We start from the raw sequence: 22,539 nt of genomic DNA, 5'->3' as shown, positions 1-22,539 counted from the left end.
ATTTGTTGATGAGTTGGTACATTGATACTAAAATTTGTCATTCGTCGCTTAACTAAAAGGTTTTTATTTAATAATTATTAAATAAAATTCAATTTAATAGGAAAGATAATTTGCAGGATAAAATTTCTATTAAATGAAGACTATAAATGGAAGTTCAATAATTAATACACTTAAAAGTATATTATATTTTAATGGGAGAGGGCCCATTGACACTAAGGTGTCAAAATTTAATTTGACACTAACACTATCATTCACTTATTTTGTTTAATCTAAATGTCTAAAATAAACACTAAAATAATTAAGATATTCAAACATTTTATGATTTTGTTAGTTTTCAAGTTTATTATTTAAAGTGCAAGAAAATAAAAAAGTAATATATTATATGAGTTGTAACACCTGTTTATTGAATGAATGGAGTGTGTTATTTATACATGATTCATTCTAACTGTCTTTTAACTATTTAACTAATTAATCAAATGATTAATTATTTAGTAATTACATACAATCAATGTTTAACTTGAATTACAAACTTTCAATACCAATAACGTTTTTGTTTTATTCTAATCAATCTGATTTTCCATAACATTATTGGTTTATAACATTTTCCCTTAATTCACGTTTCTATGTGATTTTATGCTTAATAATCTTCTTAACTCTTCGAATCTAGTTATCATCAACGCCTTAGTCATGATATCAGCCAATTATACTTCATTTTAATAGTAAATGAGTTTTAACTTGCATTTTTCAACTTGATTTTTTAAGAAGTGAAATACTGTCTCAATGTGTTTGTTTCTTCCATGAGACACAGGTTCTTTGCTAGATTTATTGTTGAAATATTATCAATCATCAATGGTCATAGTCTACATACTTCCAACTTTAACTCTACCATAAATGATTCCACCCACAATGCTTGGCAAGCTGCATAGCTGTCAGCAATATATTCAGTCTCGCATGAAGAAGGTGTTATCATTGGCTGCTTCTTTGAGCACCATGTTATTGGAGATTTCATGAACTTGAACACATAGCTTGAAGTGTTCCTTCTATTACTCTTATATCGACACCAATCTAACTCTAAATACCCAACAAAGTGTCCATTTTCTTGCTTTAAATCTGTTGCAAATAGAATTACATGCTCCAATGTGCCTTAAACATATCTCATGATTCTCTTAACTGTCCATCAGTGAGAATGTTTGGGTCTCTCCATTAATATGCTTACCACGCCCACACTATAGCAAATATCAGGTCTTGTATTGCACAAGTACCTTAGGAAACCAATAACTTGCTTGAACAGGGTAGAATCAATCAGCTTTGCATTTCATTCAATTGGTGTGACAACAGAGTTGCAGTTAGCCATATTAAACCTTTTTAGGATATCTCCAGCATATTTCTTATGGTGCATCAACAAGCCTTCTTCAATCTCAGTGAACTCCATGCCAAGGAAATAGCTTAGTTTTCCCAAACCTGTCATTTCAAACTCATCTTTCATGATTTCTTTGAATTTTGTAACTTCCTTGTTGCTGTTGTCAATTACCAGAAAGTCATCAACATATAGGCACAATAGAACCATTACAGGCCATCCATTCAGTTTGAAATGCTTCACATAAACTCCATACTCCACTATGCATTTGATGAATCCAATGCTAATTAAAAATGAACCAATTCTTTTGTTCCAAGTTATTGGGGCTTGCTTCAACCCATATAGAGTTTTCCTTAATCTTAGAACCTTATCCTCATTTTCCTCAATCACAAATCCTGGTGGTTGAGAAACATATACCTCTTCTTCTAGACAACAATTCAAGAATGCAGACTTAACATCAAGTTGGCACATCATTCAACCTCTAGCACATGCCAATATAATTGCAAGTCTGATTGTTTCAATTATGGCCACTGAAGCAAACACTTCATAATAATCTATGTTTGTCCTTTTCAAGAATCCCTTGGCAACAATCTAACTTTGTACTTAACAATTGTTCCATCTAGAATCAACTTCAATTTGTAGATCCATTTTACTCCAATTTGTTTCTATTTTGGAGGCAAGTCAGTCAAGTTCCAAGTTTGGTTCTTCTCAATTGTATTGATCTCTTCCATGATTGCTTTCTTCTAGGGTCTTTTCTTCAAGGCTTCTTCAATATTCAAAGGTTATGTATCTGCAAATAAGGCAAAATGAATCAGATCTCCATTTTTGTCAACTTCACTATCATTGTAAACTTCAAATTCTCTTAAGTGTGTTGGTAGTTGTATTGCCCTCTGAGGTCAACTTGACTCCATTATTTCTTCATCTATGTTGACACTGATCTGATGATCCTCTTGCACTTGTGAGGGAATTTTTGTAGGTTGGCTTGAGCTGTTGGTTTCTTGTTTCCAATCTCAGTGCTCAGTGCTGGTTGTTGGCAATCTACTTCCAGTGTTGGCTGATGCTGGTTTTCTGTGCCTATTCCCACTGCTCTTGCTCAATGATTTTCACATATCTGCCGATTACCTCATCGCCTCTAATATGATCATATAGTTTGTAAGCACCAGTTGGATGATATCCTACTAGTATCACGACTTCACTTTTGTCTAGCAACTTCCTTCTCATTTAGTCTGGTACAAGCTTGAAACAAAGAGCACCAAATATTCTCAAGAGCCCTATTGTTGGTTTCCTTCCAATCCAAACTTCCTCTAGTACCTTCTCTTGTAGTTTCTTTGTTGGACATTTATTAAGGATGTAGAGAACAATTGATACAACATTTCCCCATAACTTGTGTGACAGTCCATTCTCTTTTATCATACTTCTAGTCACGTCTAAAATGGTTATACTCCCTCTTTCAACCAGGCCATTGTGTTGATATGTGTAAGGAGCAGTTACTTCATGTTCCATTTCATGTTTGACACAAAAATCCTCAAACTCATGTGATGTATATCACCACCTCCATCTGTCCTTAGCACTTTGACAGTTTTTCCACTTTATTTTTCAACTTTCACTTTGAAATTCTTAAACATTTCAAATGTTTCATCTTTGGTCTTTATCAAATAAATCCACAACAATATATGAAATTCATCAACAAATGGTATGAAATATTTATTACCTCATAATGATAGTTCCTAAAATGGTCCACATATGTCGCTATGAACCACTTCAAGAACGTTATTCGCTCTTGCTTGCATTTGTGATTTAAAGGAATTTTTTGACTGTTTTCCTCCCATTAATACTTCACACACCTTCTCAGGAACATCAATCATAGGAATGCCACTTACCATCTTATTTGTTCTTAGTTACTCAAGCTCGTGAAGTTCAGATAACCAAATCTTGCATGCCACAACCAGTCTTCATCACATGAGATTACTGCCTTCAAACATTGGACATCTGCAACTTGTATGTTGATGAAAAAAGTTATATTATTTGACAAATGAGCATTTAGTATCATACATCTCTAAGGCATAATTCTTTGTAATCACTTGAAACCCTTTATGAACCAATTGTCATGTGCTCGACAAATTACTCTTCATTCCTGGCACATACAACACATTCTCAATCAGCATTGTTTTGCCATTTCTCTTCTTGATCACCATGCTGCCAGCTCCCTCAGCTTCCAAGTTTTTGTCATCAACAAACCTAATCTTGCTCCTTCTTGATGTATCAATGTTCACCATCCATTCCTCATGACTTGTCATGTGATTAGAACAACCAATATCAAGAAACCTTAATTGGGAAGGAGAATGTTCTTCGTTTGTGGTAGTCATCAACAAGACTGTGTTTGAGTTTGAATCTTCTTGAGCAGTGCATGCCTCATCCTCATCTTTCTTCTTATGTTTTCCTTTGTCAGACCAACATTCATTAGCAAAGTGTCAAAACTTCTCACAATTGCAACACCGCATTTTCTTCTTGTCAAAGCTATTTGATCTCCCTTTTGATTTACCACTTGTGCTTCCTCCTTTTGATGAGGAATCAAACTTGTCTTCAGGTTTCTTGAATTTATTCTTTTTCCACTTCTTTGTCTGGTCTCCCTTCTTGTAGGTTTGTGCTGCCAGTGCCTGATCTCCATATTTAACCCCACTACTTTCATCCATTCTTAACTCTCGTGCTCATAAAGTGGTCTGCAATTCTTCAAAGACTCCATGTGGAAATGTCTTTGGATCTTTCTATGGCACAAACAATATAGTCAAACCTAGGATGCAAATATCTCAATATCTTTTCACATAGCCTCTGTTCAGTAAGCTTCTCCCCATGGTCAGCCATTTCCTCAATCTTGAAATCAAATACGAGACATTCTTTTGCTCATTCTTCTGCAATAATTCCAACTATCTTTGTAAAGTCTGCAACTTCACTTTTTTGACCTTGGTTCCTCCAGAATACCATTTCTTCAGAATGTCCCAGGCTTCTTTGGCAATTCTTGCATCAGATATTTTGTCAAAGTTGGTTGTGTCAAGACATTGATAAAGAATGAAGGTGGCCTTACAATCTTTCTTCTTGTTTTATTTAAAATTCAACCTATGCTCATCTGTTGGATTGTCTCATATATCTTCAAAACATTTTTCTATGATTTCTAACACTTCTTGAAATCCAAACAATGCTTGAATCTGCACTCTACATCTATCTCAATCCTTTCCATCAAAATGTGACATGTGGGCTGAATTTTTTTCATTATTTGCACTTGAATTCATCCTCACTTCACTCGTGTTTGATCCTCACACTTCACTCGTGTTTATCACTCTTTAATTTATCAATGAACCTTGCTCTGGATACCAATTGTTAGCTTTCAAGCTTATTATTTCAAGTGAAATAAAATAGAAAAGTAGTATAGTATATGAGTTGTAGGACTTCTTTATTGAATGAAGTGTGTTATTTATACATGGTTCATTCTAACTATACTCTAACTACTTAACTAACTAATCAAGTGGTTAACTAGTTAATGATTACATACAATCAATGTTTAACTTAAATTACAAACTTTCAATACCAATAACGTTTTTGGTTTATTCTGATCAATCTAGTTTTTCATAACATTATTGATTTCTAACAGATTTTATACTCCATTTTTCATCGTATAAATAGAATTAAATATTTATCATCATAAATCCATTACATTCGTAGCCATTATCATTCATTGTTTGTTACCCTCAATTTCTTTTATATGCCATACCCAGATTCTGTTTGCCTGAGGACATTTTTAAGCAAGAGATAATATTGACTCCATTTTATCTTACGATTTATTAAATTTCTTCGTATCTTGTGTTTGGAACTTGAGGCACTTTCTTTTTTCAACCAAATAAAAACAAAGATACAAACATAAAGGAAATAGGCATGGACTTTTTGAGATTGTCGAACTCTCGTATGAATTTCAAACTATCATAACATAATCCATGTTGATGGACAAATACTAGGTATTCTATAAGAAAAAATGTGCAAAGTATGAAAGATCAACAAAATTAGGGGAAGCAAACGAAAAATAACGATGATTATAATAGTATGACCATACACTTTTTTATTTTTATTTTGTATAGGTGAAGGATAGAGTAGACAAATTAAATCAACTATTTTTTTTAAATGATAAAATTTTTTATAATTAATTTATAACGAGGTCTTATATTCGAATCTAGATAAAATGTGCAATTTATTAATATTGACTTTAGTCGGTTAAACTAAATTTTAAGAATAAATTAAATATGCTATTTATCAAATATTTCTGAAACTAATCACAAAATCTTTTATTTTTATGAAATATTTTAATGATTGTTTTAGGCCCTTTAGATTAAATAAAATAATGAATGAATGAGACTTAGTATCAAACTAAACTTTGACACTTTAGTGTCAATTGATCCTCTCCCATTTCTTATAAGCATAACAAGAAAAATAATCAAAATACCTTTTATAAATAGAAATAGTGGAGTGTTTAATTTATTCACAAGTTCTCTGATTGTTGAATTAAATTTTAAAATGTCGTCGATATGCGAGTACACAAACGGATAAAGAAAACCTAGTGTGGCCTACATCACAAATAACTTAGCCCCATTTATTCTTATCTATTAGGTATATGGTTTGTGATATTTTTTTATATGTAATCATTCATCCAAGTTAATTTGGTTATTTTATTTTATTTAAATAAATAATTTTATATATAAATTTAGTTTTATTTGTGTCGTATGTATGATTTTATAAATTAATGGTGTAGCATTGTTTATCTTCCTATTTTAGTGTAATGTTCTCAAAGTCAGAGATAATTGTTATCATTAATAGTATCATATTTTTTAATTAAAAATGTATTAAATTTATAATTAATTCAAACAAATCAGATATCATGTATAATTAATTTGGATTTGAAATTAAAAAATATTATTTATTTCTACAGTCAATCTAAATTTACTTGTCTTTGACCTATACATAACGAAAAAAATAGTTGAATTAAAAGATATAAATATTGTTCAAGTTTGTTTTATTTATTTTTTATATTTGTAATAATTTTAAAATATTTTGTATGTAAAAAAATTCTTAGAGTACTTTTCTGGAAAAGTAAAATCGGCGAAAGCGTAAGCAGATTATATTTTTATTTCCATGCAAGGAAAATAATTGATGAATTGAAACTTTAGAAATATAATATATATTTTGGCAGAAAATAATATATATAATAATGATAGTGATAGTATGGAAAAGTGTGGATGTTGGGGTGGCTGAATGCTGTCAATTACGTATATAAATTGAGTGGGTCCGTCCGGCCTGCAAACATGGCTCAACATAACAGCAACTTCTGAAATAGACCACTCCATTGCTTCCTGCCTTTCCATCACTACTTCAGCTCCGATTCGAATTTTGTCGAGTCACAATCGAAATGAAACTATTTATATTCGAATACGACATTCTTAGTCATAAAATGAAATTAAAAATATAAATGTTTCTAAACTAGTATATATTGTCGTTTTTAAGTTTTAAAATAAATTTATGTCATCGAAAATATTATTGATTGAATTGTGGACTAAATTGTATAAGATAAATTATCAACCACAAAGTCTTTAAAATAAAATATCTAATATAAATTGTATCAGAATCTTAATATACGATAGATAAACTATTTCTGAATGAACATATTTATCAGAATCCTAATACAACGAAATATTTTCTAAATACTAAAAAATAACAAATCAGATGCATGCGTTCTCCACGAACACAAACTCTACTATGATGATTAGAAAATTAAGAAACTATTTTGATATGCTAAATGTTATGATAACATTTATAATGAAACATGTGAAATATACTATTATAAAATTGCAATAACTTTTTTACCATAATTATTTCGACGATTCCTTAACTTAATTTCAAATAATGTTTTAGTTGTTTATTTATTTAATTTTATTACAAAAATTAAAAAATATAAAGAATGAAAATATGACTTTATTTGAAGATTTGAATTATAAATTTGATAAAATATGTATTATATTAAAAATAATAATTAATTTTATGAGTTTTGTTTGAAAATTTTGATGAATTTTTGTAAAAAAATTATAATATTGTTAACATTTTAAAATATAAAAAATTAAATTATTTACTTAAAATTAAATAAAATACTTTTATATATTTCATTACGCCGTTCGTATCTTTTAACATAACTCTTTTTAACTGCATAACTATTAAAAAGAAATTATTTTATTGATAAAAACAAACATACAATTGTAATGATATCAATAGTAAATTTTCAACTCCAAATAAAAATAATTTTATGAAATTATTATGCAATATAAATTAATATAGAGATATTTATTAATATAGCTTTTGTATATAAATGTTTAATTAATATCACATATTTTAAGAATAGAATTGTATTTATATGTCAAAAAAGCTATAGTAATAGAACAAATCGAGATAATGAAAAAAAAGGAGAATTGGAGTTTGGGAATTACTCTGAATGAAGTTGGGATGAGAATTGACACTGGAGATGATAGTGCAGTTGTCTAACTACCAGTACATAGAATTATCTATTACAGCCTGTAACCAAACCATTGATGTTATATGCAGCGAACCAAACAAACATCCACGTGCTACAACACCAATCTATCCAACTAATTACATCATCTACTTTGTTTTCAAAACTACATGTTTTAGTACATTTCCCGTGCAATATTTCTCACCAAAATAACCATCATGGTCCCTTTGTAGCGGTGCTACTTCATTCAAATAAATCAATTTTTGAAACTTCTAATTTAATTTTCCTTTCATCATCAAAGCTTTATCAAATAAATGAGCACAACAAACTACTAGTGCCAAAATAAATGCTTGTACAGGACCACCACCACATTATCTACTCCACAAGAAATTAAATTTCATTTCTTGTAACAATAAAAATCAAATTCCAATTCTCTCTACCATTTTGACAGAATAAATTTCAGTATATAGATAAAAAAAAAAGAATAAATTTCAGTTGTTAATAATTATTCTATTTCTAGATGCATTGCCGCATACAATGCGATCGACGAATCTTTTTTGAACCATAATTTTTTTCTTACAAAAAAAAATCCACTTAAAATTACAAAAATGAATTAGAAAAAAATAAAATAAAAACGGTAAACTACTAAGCATACACATTTTCAACTTTCCAAAATCAAAATCTTGTTTTCAATCCATGATAATAATAATAATAACATAATGTACTCTAGTATTGATTTTGGATTGAATTGAATTAAATTAACGAGCCTAAAGGGAAAGGAGCAAAGAGCAATCAAAAGCACTCTTATTTGCCCCTAATAAATTGTTGTCTCCATTGATTCATGATCAAAATGCCTTGATTTTGCACCCTTGCTTTTTTTCTTTTCTTTTCCGTGTATATAAATTCATGCGTGTATCTCTTCTACATTGTACATAGTCCAGTTATTACTACTTATAGTTTTTTTTTTTGAGTTTTTTTCAATTTCAATCTACTTGTTCACCAATCAAGTCAAGACCAACCAAAAGGAATGAAACTCCTTGGAATAACAAGAAGTAGAAGTGAATCCCTTGAGCTGAAAGAAGGCTTCTTGCTGAAGCTGTTAGAAGCAAAAAAGCCAAAGCAAGTTCCTTCATATATATTCTGTTATGTTTTTTCTTCTTCTTCTGAGCCACATTTTCATTTTCCTCTTGTCTTCTAATCTCCTCTTTCATTTCCTCTAAATCAGGTTCTGAGGACCCTCTCTGATGCTTTGGTTTCTCGATCAATGAAGCTAGGTCGCCCTCGGATGAACGGCCTGATTTCTTGGTGACTACCCATTCGTATGCACTTCCTAGCTGGAATAGGCCGGAGATCATGGCGTTGAATTTTGTAACCGACATGGTGTTTTCGAATAGGAGATATGGTACGATGAAAGGGAAGGCTTTTGGAGCTGGAAGGATGTTGAGAAATGACATGACGGCTGGGATGTAACAAACAACCCAGGCCGGAATCTCGGCCTCTGGTACGAACATTGTCATGGGAAGAATTATGCAGAATAGAGTGAATGAATAGAATGGTAACACCAGTTTTCTAAGAAGGAAAAAGAGAAATATCATGTTGAATTTCTTCCATATGCTTATCTGTAAAAAAGAAAGAAAGCACAATTCATGCCCATAATATGCACAACTGTAACGTTATAAGATGTCTCAAGGCAATTTTCCATAAAAAAAGACTTTGAGCAATGTAGCATTGACACTTCAAATTAAAGTCATGTCTAACACTAACATGACACAATATTGACACATGTTACATTCAGCCACTTCTATTTTCTTATTAGATTATTACATGTGTCAACGTTGTGTCCATAAATGTGTTTCATAGTTGTAGCTATGAAGCATTAACACAGACACTGAACGCTCACTTGTAGACACCGGCAATAATTTGAGAAAATGAATATAATCACAAGTGTGTCAGACACTTGACACAAAGTGTTTGTGCTACATAGCTTCACAGGCCTTGAATTTGGGAATTGAGATTTTGAATACACATACCTTGGCTGTTATGACATCAGGCAAACAAAGGCGAAACAATTGCATTGGCCCAGAATGCCATCTGTGCTGCTGTTTTCTGTAAGCTTCATACGATTCAGGTAACTCACATTGGCACTGGAAGCATTAACATTTGGATTCAGAAAATGAATTAGGCAACAAAAACATTTGGTGTGTGATCAATGTGTTGCAATGCATTACCTCAACATCATTGAGGAAAATGAATTTCCATCCATGAAGATGGGCTCGAACGGCGATGTCCATGTCCTCTACTGTTGTCCTCTCCAACCAACCACCAGCTTCTTCCAAAGCCTTAATTCTCCAAACTCCAGCAGTTCCATTGAACCCAAAGAAATTAATGAAAACACTATTCACTTGTTGTTCCACTTCAAAATGGAAAGACAAATTAATATTCTGCAACCTTGTTAAAAGGTTCTCATCCCTGTTCACAAAAGACCATCTAGCTTGAACAAGTCCTAATTCCTCATTATCCTGTAGTAGTATTCATCAAATGGATCCAAATTCCAATCAATTCATTATTAACTATACAAAAACATGACACAGCTACAATATATATAATAATTCAACAAAGACAAAGAAAGCATCAATGAATCATTCAATTCAATTTAATACCTTAAAATGAGGAACAGTTTTTTTAAGGAAATCGGGTGTAGGCTGAAAGTCGGCATCGAAAATGGTAACAAATTCATAGTCTTTCACATAGTTACAATTCATTGCAGATTTCAGATTACCAGCTTTGTACCCGTCTCGAATTACACGGTGTCGGTACAAAATGTTGGCACCCTCTTGTTGCCATTTATGAACTTCCTCTTTGATCAAAGATTGTGTTATTGGATCATCCGAATCATCCAAAACTTGAATCAGCAAATTGGATTTCGGCCAATCCAAATTACACACTGCAGCAATAGATTGCTGATAAACCTTAAAAAACACAACAAAAAAACAAACATCATTAGTTACATTAAAAAAACAACAAGAAACAACAAATTTAACAAATAAGGAGTGATTGTAATTTACCTCTTTCTCATTGCACATAGGGATCTGAACAAGTACCATAGGGAAGAAACCCTTTTCACCAGATTCAAGATCTAATAAATAACCACCTTTTGGAACAGGTTTAATTTTCTTAAACCGGATCCAAAAACAACCTAAACAAAGAACCAACCTATCCAAACTCTGAATAAGGAAAAGAACAATACAAGCATTGGTGAGGAACTGCAAAGGAGGAGCAAGATACTCAACACGAATCAAAACCCATAAAGCATAAAACCAATCAAAAACATCCTTAACCCCAAATGCAGGTGCCCATAATAATTCAAGATTCGGTGCACTAAAATGCCAACCTTTAAAATAAGCAGCAACCTCAAAACACAACAAAAACACCGACAAACAAAGAAACACTTTTATAAATGAATAGAACCTACTTTTCACGGCAAGGTTCTCCTTTTCCCTACCACCACCACCATCGGCATCTGCGTCGGTTCTACCGGAAGCTACACGGCGTTTAACGGCGGAAACTAAAGCAAACAATGCAGGAGGAAGAGAAGTTAAACAACCAGCAGCTCTATGAGCTTTAAGGAGAAGAACCCAAGTGAGTTGTTTAGCGTTTTTGTTTCTTCCTTTTCCTTTGTCTCTTGATGAAGGGTTTGTTTTTGTTGTTGTTATGATTAAATCTTCTTCTGAAGGACCCTCAAGTTCAACCATCGACCAATTTGGATTATCCATTTTAACAACAACTGGGGTTCCTCTGTGACTTTCTTTAACACCCCAATCGAATAAAGATGCCATTTTTGTCTCTGATCTATCAACAAAAAAAAAAAAGACTTTGTTTACAAAAATGAGAAACCAAGAAAGAGGAAAAGGAGTGCTACGAGTTTTTTGATCTCATTGTCAGAAACTGAAATGAAAACGAGAAATGGTGGCGGTGAGAGACGCGTGGAGGAAGTAAGCAAAACAATGCGTCGTTAAACAATTGTGACATTCGGAACAAATCTATAGATGAGAAAGAATGAACTCTATGACTTGTTTGGATGAGTCCAAAAACAGCAACGAAACGGGGTTTCAAAAACCTAAATAACAAATGAGAATGAGAGTATGTGTGTGTGTGGAAGATATAAAGGGAAACAGCTCAACACGTTTATGGCTTTGATTCGGAGAATTTTCTTTTTCTTTTAATTTTTCCTGTTTTGAATAAAAAAATGAAAAAGGAGAAAATGAACAAGAATATTATTACCCAGAAAACACGTTCACCCGTCAAACACAACAAAAGTGTTTATATTTTGGAATTCAATTATGGGAAGAGATCAATCATCATCATCATAAATTAGTGGTATATAGTAATATTAAATGTGACAATTGATAAAAGTGTAACAAAACCATGTAACACGAATTTTCCGATTTTTCTATTGTGAAACCACCAACTCCTTTTCATTTTTCAACAATAAACATTCACAGCAACCAGACAACTGGAACCTTCAAATTTATTCAGAAAATGAAACTTTTTTTTTTTTATTTTTTTTCTTTTTGCAATGCTAGTTATTATTAAAGGTTTCAAATTTTGCCTTCTGAAAATTAGTGTAAGCTTTGGTCCTTCCTTCCTTTCCAGCTTCTGGTGGTGGGTCTTTTTCTTCGCCAGCGAGACCAAAAAGATAATTTCCGAAAACTTTTATTACTATACATATACCCTTTCAGTCAAACAAAAAATACTTTTATTAAAATAAATGTCATATTTTTAATGTTATGCAATTTTCATTAGTTTTTAATATTTTTTAATTAAAGTATTATTATTATTTGAATCAATAATAATAGAAAATATATAAATAATTAGATAATTTAGTAAAATAACTTTTTACTTTTTTAATTAGTATATTTTTTGATATCAATGCAACAACTTTAAATCTTAGAGGAAGGAATAATTTTATTAAAATTTAAAATAAAAACTAACGTGAGTTAATCTAATATTGAGAAAAATTATGAGTTAAGCGTGACTTTTAATTACAGTCAAACGCAAATTAATGTGTTAAAAATGTCAAAATAAGTCTTTCGCTTAATTTTTTATTTTTTATTTTATTTAGTAACTCTATGTCAAAATCAATAAACTAACCTATAGTTTATTTAACTAATTTATAAATTCATTTGATTAAATTAAATTTTATTTGATAAATAAATTTTTATATGAATTCATATATTATTTTAAAACATTATTCTAAATATCGACATTTGAGTTTATAGTTTTTTTTTTACGTATCTTTTCATTTATAATTTTATTATTTATTTATTTTTGTGTAAAACTAAATAACTCATTCACTCACTCAATATTTTGTTTGTATGTTGTTCTTTTTTCTTCTTCGTTAATAATTGTTTGCACAATAATAAAGATTCATCACCTTGTTTTTATTTTATTCTTCAACAACAAACTATTAAACAAAAAAAAAACTACTATCATACTACAATTAATACAACTACAACGAACACTACTATTTCGTTGAAGAAATATTCTATCTATATTGCTTCCTTTCTTCTATTACATATTATTTGGATACATAAACTTTTACAAGGGTAATTGTTATGTCTTTTTTTTCTCTTTCTCTTATATAGTTAAACTTACAAGAGTAATAGGGATACATCAAGAACAATGAATAATTGCAATAAGTTATAGAGATAGGTAGGGGATTGGATTAATGTCACTCTTTTTTTAAATTAATTAATTTTGATTTTTTAGTTTTTCAACTATCGGTCATCAACTATCTATCAGATATATTTTTAACTATAAATAAATTTTTCAACTATCGATTATTTATATCTTAATTTTATGAAAGAGTTTTAATGATAATGTTCGATTAATGTACAAAATCTTATTAAGGTAAAATTTGTTTAGTGCCCAATCTAAAATTCACACATAAGTGTGAGGTAGATAATTCAAGTCCGAAAAATAATGTTCAATCTGTATTTGTTGAATTCTAATTTCTCATTTTTTATTATCATGATTTAATTTATTCATTTTTTAAATTTAATTTACATATTCAAATGTACGAATATTTTAAACACTTTAATTTTATCAATTTTATATTATCAACATGAACTAATGTTGTGAGTTTGTTAACGTATTAATATTATTTTTTCTTCAGTTTTAGCAATTTTGAATTTGTTATGTTTTTTACTAATGTATTATATTTAATTTGAACAAACGAATATTGATTTTCACTAATAATAAACAACTTTTTTGTTTTCCATCAAATATTTTCACTAGAGAAAATTTTATTTGAGAGGTGTCAAAGTACTAAATATAAATGTCTCTTTATAGATATTTAGACTCGAGTTTCCTATATTGTAAAAGTATAGTCTCTTCTACTAAACTCAATCTTGTTGTTTAGTAAACAAAAATTAAATTAATTTTATTCCATGCTTTCAAATATTATCCAATATTTCATCAATTTCATTTTTTTAATTTTATATGTCTCAAATTATTTATCATTTTACTATATCAATACAACATTAATTACTTATTTTTAAAAATATAATTTTATTTATCATATTTTAATAAATTAAATAATTTAAAAAAAATTACACAACTCAAATCAAGTCAAGAGAATATTAAATTTGTTCAGATAATCAAACAAGTCAAGAGAGTATTAATTTTGTTTTGATTTGGTCCTTAGTGGTGGAGAACGTGAAAAGGGCGTTAAAAAATCCGTAGCCGTCCCTAACGTGGAACTGACCAGGTCCATAGTAAAATGCTAATTCCAAGCTCCCAATTAGCATGATTTTGAGCTTTGATTAATTAAAATCAACATAGTTTAGAGAGTGCAATACCGAAGGGCGTGACGAACACTTCTCTCATTTGCTATTCTCGACACATAATTTAATGGCTAAATCTACTGCGTGTCCCCACTAAGTTTGATGATATAAATTTTAGCCTAACAAATTTAAACAAACCGACAGTTTTGGACTTCAAAATGGCAAAAATCACATCTAACCGGATTTCTCTCTACGGTTAAAAGAGGGGGTCAGCTCAGACTACCCATTATCCACTATAATTGGATATATATTCTTCTATTATTCTTATATAAGGACATATAGGCATGGCACGGGGAAGAAATATTGTAAAGGAAAAAATAAATTCAGAGAAAATAGTCTGATACTGATATGGTTGTTTGTTTGTGATTGTTTTGGAAGCAAATATTTATTTGAGTCAACCATTAAAACTGTACGTGCTTGTTTCAGTTTTGATGACTTCTTTAAAAAAAATTAATTTAATTTAATTCAATTAAATATAGTTTAGATTTGACCGATTTTCAGTTAATTTAATTAGCAATTTAAAGATTTCTACTAATATTTTTTTTAATTTAAATTTTTTTTATTGATACTAATAAATGGAAAGACACAGTAAAGTAATAATTTTGATTCAAAGTATAATACACTAAAAATTAATGTTACGAAATGACAATAATCAATTATATTTAAAATTATAAAATAATAAAAATATATTAAATTTAAATAGTAAATATTTTTAAAATAAGTAAAACTAATAATTAATACAATATTATATATATATATATATATATATATATATATATATGAGATACCACATATATAAAGTAAATATCACAATACGACTATAATGACTCGTCTTGTTAGCCATAATTCCAATAGCTATGCTTCATCAAACAGTGTCAATTTTGACATAAAATATGTTACGATTTTAAACGTTTGATCTCCCAAAACGACTTCAAACCTCAACTATAAATAAATTGTTCTCACAAGATAAATGTACACAACTAACAACTTATATTACTGTTTCAATCACTAACTAATTTGTGCATTAGAGGATCTATAGGTATCACTACCCCCATATGAGGAGATGAAGTGTTATCCTATTAACACTAAACTAGTCGGACCATTATTTTTATTTCACTATGGATCAATTTTAGATATATATTTGATCATATAAATTATGATTAATGAACATTATGTACATTAAAAGTTTGAATCCTTAAAATTATCTATATTCTATCGCAATTTGAATCATTAATACATATTATATATATTTAAATTGGTTTTATTAATGTTCAATTGACAATCAATAAATTGTGACATCTTATTATATTCTTTAACCACAAATGACATATAATTAACAAAACATTTTAAATATGTTAACCATATTATTAACAAAATCTCTAATGAAAACTTGTTCTTTTTCCCTTCCTTAGTCCAATTTGTTTTCCGTTTCAAATTACCAAAGGCAACGTTTACCCATAACCCACTACTTTTCATGATTTGTTTCAAGAGATTATTGTTGTCGCTCCCAAATCAACAACACAAAGACTTACTTTTGGTTCTTCTACATATAGTAGTATTTATCATAATGGCATTCACAAAATCTTTTTTAATAACAGCAAACAGAGTTCACTTTATAATTTATATCAAAAGGCAGGAGGCAGATGGGTTATAGAGTTAGGTGTCTTTCTCCTAACCAAATAAATGAAGGAATGAATAGCCGATGGATAGAGCAGCCACCCATTTACTACGCATTTCTTTTTTGTGCTAGAACTAGAAACACTCCTTTAGGTAGATAAATTGTTATATTTTCCTATAATAAAAACTATAAATATAATATGAGGAAAGATAATGATTCACAAAGATAATGGGAGGAAACTTTTTCTTCATACCCTATGAATATACTCCCACAAATCCATCAAAAATCTAAATTTGTACAACTTTATTATAAAGAAAAAAGGTAAGACTCTCGAACTCCCACAATTTTTTTTTAATGTATTTCAAAAAGAATAAATTTAAATTTATTGAAATATATATATTATTTAAATTTCAAATTAAATTTTTCTAAATAAAAAAAGTGTTGGAAAATTCAAACATTAAATTTTCTAGAATAAATCTGTATTTTGAAAGGTTTAAATTTGAATTTTTTTATAGAAACTGTTCATTGACAAACTTTTTTGATGTCTTAGATATATATGTTCTTTTTGAAGTTTTTCGGCTGTTTTTTTGTTTTGAAAATTTTATCCAATATTCCTCACATTTTACCGTTACCTCCACAAATGTAAGAAAATTATATTTTTGTCTTCGTATAAAATTTAAAATTTGTAAAAATAATTATAAATTTACCAAAAAACTTTTTGTAAGTTGTCCAGTACACACCATATATTTCGGATTTTTTTTTCAAGTTTTTCAGTAAAAAAGTTACACTTAAAATTATTTAATATATATTTGGTGTGTAACAAAAAACTTTTCACAAGTTTTCATGTACCGGAAACATATGAAGAAGTTTTCGGTACCCACTAAACTTTTTAATTTATTTTAATTTTTTTCAAAAATAATACCAAAAAATTTAAAAAAGTTTTTTGATAATAAAAAAGATTAAAGATATATTTAATATTTTAAAAAATTTATGAGAATATAAATACAAATGTGGATTACTGGATAAATTTTTGTTTTGTTTTTTATAAAAGGGTGTGGTTTGAGTGTATGAGCATCAATTTAAGCGATGTATACAATCACTCAAATAATAAACCATTATTTATTTTTTGAGAAATCTATCTTCACCCTCTTTATATTTACCATCAAAACATATGAAATATCATTTTATCTTAATTATTTAATAGTAAAAATAAAATAAAATTATTATTTTGATGATTTTAAAATTTTAATAATTTTTTTTTTTAATTTATAAAAAAATTTCACTTCAAAAGTTTCATATCCGTTTTAATTTTCAAAATTTTTTTAAAAAAATTCTAAAGAAGTTATATTTCGAATGTTTCTAAAGTTTATAATATTTTAAAAACTTTTGAAAAAACTGCATTCTAAAATTTTCATATTCATCTAAAGTTTTAATTTTTATTTTAAATTTTTGAAAAAATTACATTTCAAAAATTTCACTTTCATTCAAAATTTCGATGTTTTTTTTTTTAAATTATTAGAAAAATGCATTTCTCAAGTTTCACATTCATACAAAGTTTTCAAAAAAAATAAACTTTTAAAAAAATTACATTTTAGAAGTTTCACATTCATCAAATGTTTCGAATTTTTTTGAAACTTTTGAAAAAATTACATTTCAAAATTTTGACATTAACTCAAAGTTTCGATTTTTTTTTATAAAAAATTTTGTATTTTAAAAATTTCACACTCATATAAAATTTAAAAATTCTTTTACATTTTTCTAAAATATTGACTATCAAATAGTAAGAAATAAATAAAAAAATTATATTTTTATGTACTTTGGGATGGTGAGACTTAGATTTTTTTTTTTTTTTTGGAACTATGTGAAGATTACCAAATTCTGAATATCATCTTCCCATCAGAAACATAATAATCTTTGGGCTTAAATTGACGAGGCGGAGCCAAAGCCCAAAAGAAAAACGATACAAGATATCCATTTTCTGTTGATGTTTGAGATAAATTTCACCCGTAAATAGTTTACCCCAAAATTAAAGTTTAAAAAAAGTAGATTAGATAATATATGTGTTATTATCTCGCATTCAAGTTTGAAAAGTTTTATGATATCTCTGTGAAATTATTTGTAAGGAGGAGATAAAGTAGAGGTGAATGCGAAGCTTACAGTAGTAAGTAGGGATGAGAATAAATTAGGTCGTCCGTCAGGTCTATGGCCTGACTTACTTATGGCCTGACTTATTTAATAAAAAGGTTAGGTTCAGGTTATTTTTAAAATTTATTTATTTAAATAGGTCAGACTCATGTTTATAAAAAAGTCTATTAGGCCTGACAGGTCGACCTATATATATTTTATTATTTATTAATATTATTTATTATTATATTAATAATGTTATTTTATATTTTAAATTTTATCAATTAGACAATCACTCAGTGAGCATTCCATATTTAGCAGTTGTTCCATATTCGGTAGCGATTCCATATTTGGTAGTCATTCCATATTCGATAGTCATTCAATTACTCAATCACTAAGTAGTCGTTCCATATTTGTTTAACATGTAATAATGAGTGTGTTTGTTTCAAAAAGAAAAAAAAAATGTTATTTGACACAAAAAATTATTTTTTAGAGTTTAAAGGATGTTTGTTTCATATTTTTTAAAAATTATTTTAAATAGGCTTTCAGGCCAGACTATGCCGAAAAAAAATCATATGAGCTGTAGACCAGACTTATGCCTTAAAAATAAATCGTAGACCAGACTCAGACCTTTCAAAGTCTGGCCTATTCCTACCCCTAGTAGTAAATAATAAGAAAGTGAAAAATAGTTTCTTTGGTACGTTGATCCAATTAATTTTGTTGTGGAATGCGGGATTAAAATTAGATGTAAGAGTTATAAAATATTCACTATATTCTTAATTATAAGCTCTAAGAGAGAGAAAAAATTGGTCTCTAGATATAATTAAGTCATTTTTTTAGTTTTTTTTCTTCAAATATACTCTCTATTAATATTACTATCAATATATTTTAGTTAACAAAAAGTCAAAGTTGAACACATCAAAAAATGTAAATAGATTTTAATAAATAGGATATAGTATAATTTACATAACCGCTCAGTAAAAATTTCAATAGCTCAAACCAACAAAAACATTAATTGATCCATAATGTGTATATCTTTTTGTAAATAGATTTTTGAAACACTTATGCATAAAATAAAATTAACATATTAAATTTACTATTGTTTTTCTTAACAATGTTGTATGTAAAAAATGCAACAAGTGTTTATAATTAGAGATGATGGGAATAATCTACTATATCAAATATAATAATACAATTTCAATAATTAATACAACTTTATATTTTATATAAGGACATATTAAATATATGAAATGAAAAAACTTCATAATTATTGTTGATCTTCTTACATTATTATAAGTGTGATAGCAATGGCTCTATCACACCAAGAAAATTGTTCATTAATGTCTTTCGACATGTGATTGGCAATGCATGGTTGTTTGAATGAACCACAAATACAAGTAGGTATTTTGGTCTTTAAGAATATCACGAGGGTTACATCTTTCTCATTAATAAAAGTCAACAACATCTAGAGTTTTTGTTTTAATAATATTTGATTATGAGTTATTTATTAATTATTATGTTTTTTATTAAAAATATATAAATTAAAAAGATAAAATACTAATTTTAATAAATTATTTTTGTTAAATATTGAATATTATCAATATAATAAATATATAACAGAATATATTACATTAATAATAATGCAAATAATATTAATCAGATGACAAAAATTAAAGAAAAAAATTAATTAAAAATTAAAATGATTATTCATTTTAAAACAATTTTGTTTTATAAATGAATCGGTGTGGGATGAAGAAAATATTATTCACGTTTTCTAATGTCACAATCCAAATGGAGAAGACTATTAGAAATATTGAGAGGTAGTATAGCTGCAAAGTTCAAATAAACATATTCATAATACAAAGCCCATGATTTTCCACTTTAAGCAGGATACACAGAAAATAATAATAATTTCATGAATTATTTTGTAAATATTTAATTTAAATTTTTTCAAATACTATTTTATTTGATATAAAATATTTTAGCCATTTGGTTTTCATAGTGACTTTATCTTATAGGTTCAACGCTCTAGCGTCGTTATGTTCAATATCAAATTTGTAAAGTTGACCAAAGGAATACATGGTCTCATGGTCTATATACTCCATAAAATGTTAGGCTTAAAAGAAAGCTCTTTTATCACTTTCTATACAAAGAGAGTGGTTTTATCCAAATCAATGAGTGTTCTATTCTTGATTTATTTATTACACTTTATCTTTATAATGACTTTAATATCATAGTTTTTTTTATACATATATCACCTTTAATAGACTGACACCATCATAACTATGATCCATAAAAGACTCATCACTACCATCAATATTTTTCAAGGTATATTTTTATCACATAACGCACCTTAAAGCTAAGAACTTCAAATTCTCTTATAAAATATATCTTTCAAATTGGTTCCTATTTATTTTAAAATTTGCAAAGTAATTTCTATTTATTTTTTCGAAATTTTCATATTGACTCCTCTTTTAATCTTATAGGTTTGGTCCATAAATTTATTTTCTTGTTGACTGGTCTCTCAAATTTACAAAAGTTTCAATTTTAGCCTATTTTTTCTTTTTTTTTTAAATTCCCATTTGAACAACTCGTCTTAGATATTTATATTTTTACTTTAAATTTTTAAAAAATGACCAAACTTTAAATGACAAAATTCAATTGAAGAATATGAATTATTTTGAATTCTTAATTATATTATCCAAACATACTATTAAAAATCAACCTTAAGAATTTGATTTAGAGATGTAAATTATTGAACTTCAATAAATGATTATTTTCATGCATATAAAAATAACATTAATAAAAATAATAAAAATAGTTAAACATAATTTTAATTTATTAAAATATTCATAAAGTTTGCTTTTCATTCCATTCATAAAGTAAGTTTTTGTCTCTTAATTTTTGAGATGTGTAATTTTTTATCACGTTCTTTTTTAAATGTTATTTGTTTTCTTCTTATCAAACATTAAAAAAAAACTAAAACTCCGACATATTTTAAAAATTGGGAGATGAATAACACTCTACATTTCAAATGAAATGCTTTAAATGAATTGAACTTTATATACTTTGGGAGATAAGAAATATATTTCGAGCATTTCCAACGGTGAATTCAAAATGAGTTCATTAAATGAGATCTAACTTACCACATCATTTTAAAATAATCCATTCATTTTTATTTCAACGGTAAACTTACAAGTTCATTAAATAGGGTCTACCACTAACAAATCATTTATTTATTATTATTAGTAAATGAATAAAAAAAAGGTAACCATAATCAAAATACCGTTCCTTCATTAGAGAACGGTGATGACAGTTTGACATATCTCCAACAACTCACCAAAAACTGAAAGTTACGTAACTACATTTGGCGGACGAACTCATTTTGGCTACCGTTAGAGATGCTCTTAGCTCCAAAAATGCTCTTAGCTCCAAAGTTTTAGAGTACATACTTTAAAATCTTCATCCAAATGACTTGATGTTTTGAAATCGTTTAATAATCAACTATTTTTATCAATGTCCATAAATACATCTGTTTTAATACAAGTAAAATAATTTATCTTGAGTGTGTGTTTTGATTGTAAGACAATGAATAAAATCAATCTATTTCAATAATCTTTTATTTATTAAAGTAAAATAATTTACTTAAAAATTTGCCGCCTAGCTAATAGCACTATAATCCTGCCCAAACATTCCCCAAACCCTCCATCTTCTTTATTCTGACACTCAAGTAAAATTAATAGACACTTGCGATGAGATGTTATAGATATAGAGTAATAAAAATAGTATCGTAATAGATTGATATGTAATAAAAAATAAATATATAAATAAAATTAAGTGTTGAAATGATGTAAAAAAATAAAAGGTGGTCATGTAAATGGTGGTTTCATTTTTTTTCCATTTAACTGTACAAAATGACCTTTCTTATTTTGCTATTCCTCATTTTTCTATTTTTCTCTCTCTTATGTCCTATGCATATTGGGTTCGTTCATGCATGTTTTATGTTCCTCATAATTTGACCAAATCACGTTTTTATTTCTATTGCTTTCATTTG

The 22,539-nt window shown here is 28.1% G+C and overlaps 1 protein-coding gene across 1 annotated transcript; it reads right to left on the bottom strand.

Moving 5' to 3' along the window:
• Nucleotides 1-8,564: 8,564 nt before the first annotated feature.
• LOC101493216 (probable xyloglucan glycosyltransferase 12) lies at nucleotides 8,565-12,488 on the bottom strand. The gene is made up of 5 exons (XM_004501439.4): nucleotides 10,964-12,488; nucleotides 10,559-10,867; nucleotides 10,127-10,417; nucleotides 9,929-10,042; nucleotides 8,565-9,517 (listed from the first exon to the last, which is right to left on the bottom strand). The coding sequence occupies exons 1-5, from the start codon at nucleotides 11,732-11,734 to the stop codon at nucleotides 8,882-8,884; spliced, it is 2,121 nt and encodes a 706-aa protein (XP_004501496.1). The 5' UTR covers nucleotides 11,735-12,488; the 3' UTR covers nucleotides 8,565-8,881.
• Nucleotides 12,489-22,539: the final 10,051 nt, after the last annotated feature.

This window comes from Cicer arietinum, chromosome 5, assembly GCF_000331145.2.
Source record: "Cicer arietinum cultivar CDC Frontier isolate Library 1 chromosome 5, Cicar.CDCFrontier_v2.0, whole genome shotgun sequence".
Lineage (NCBI taxonomy): Eukaryota > Viridiplantae > Streptophyta > Magnoliopsida > Fabales > Fabaceae > Cicer > Cicer arietinum.
Note: the sequence above shows the minus strand (reverse complement) of the source record. Positions and strands in the feature narration are given on the sequence as shown.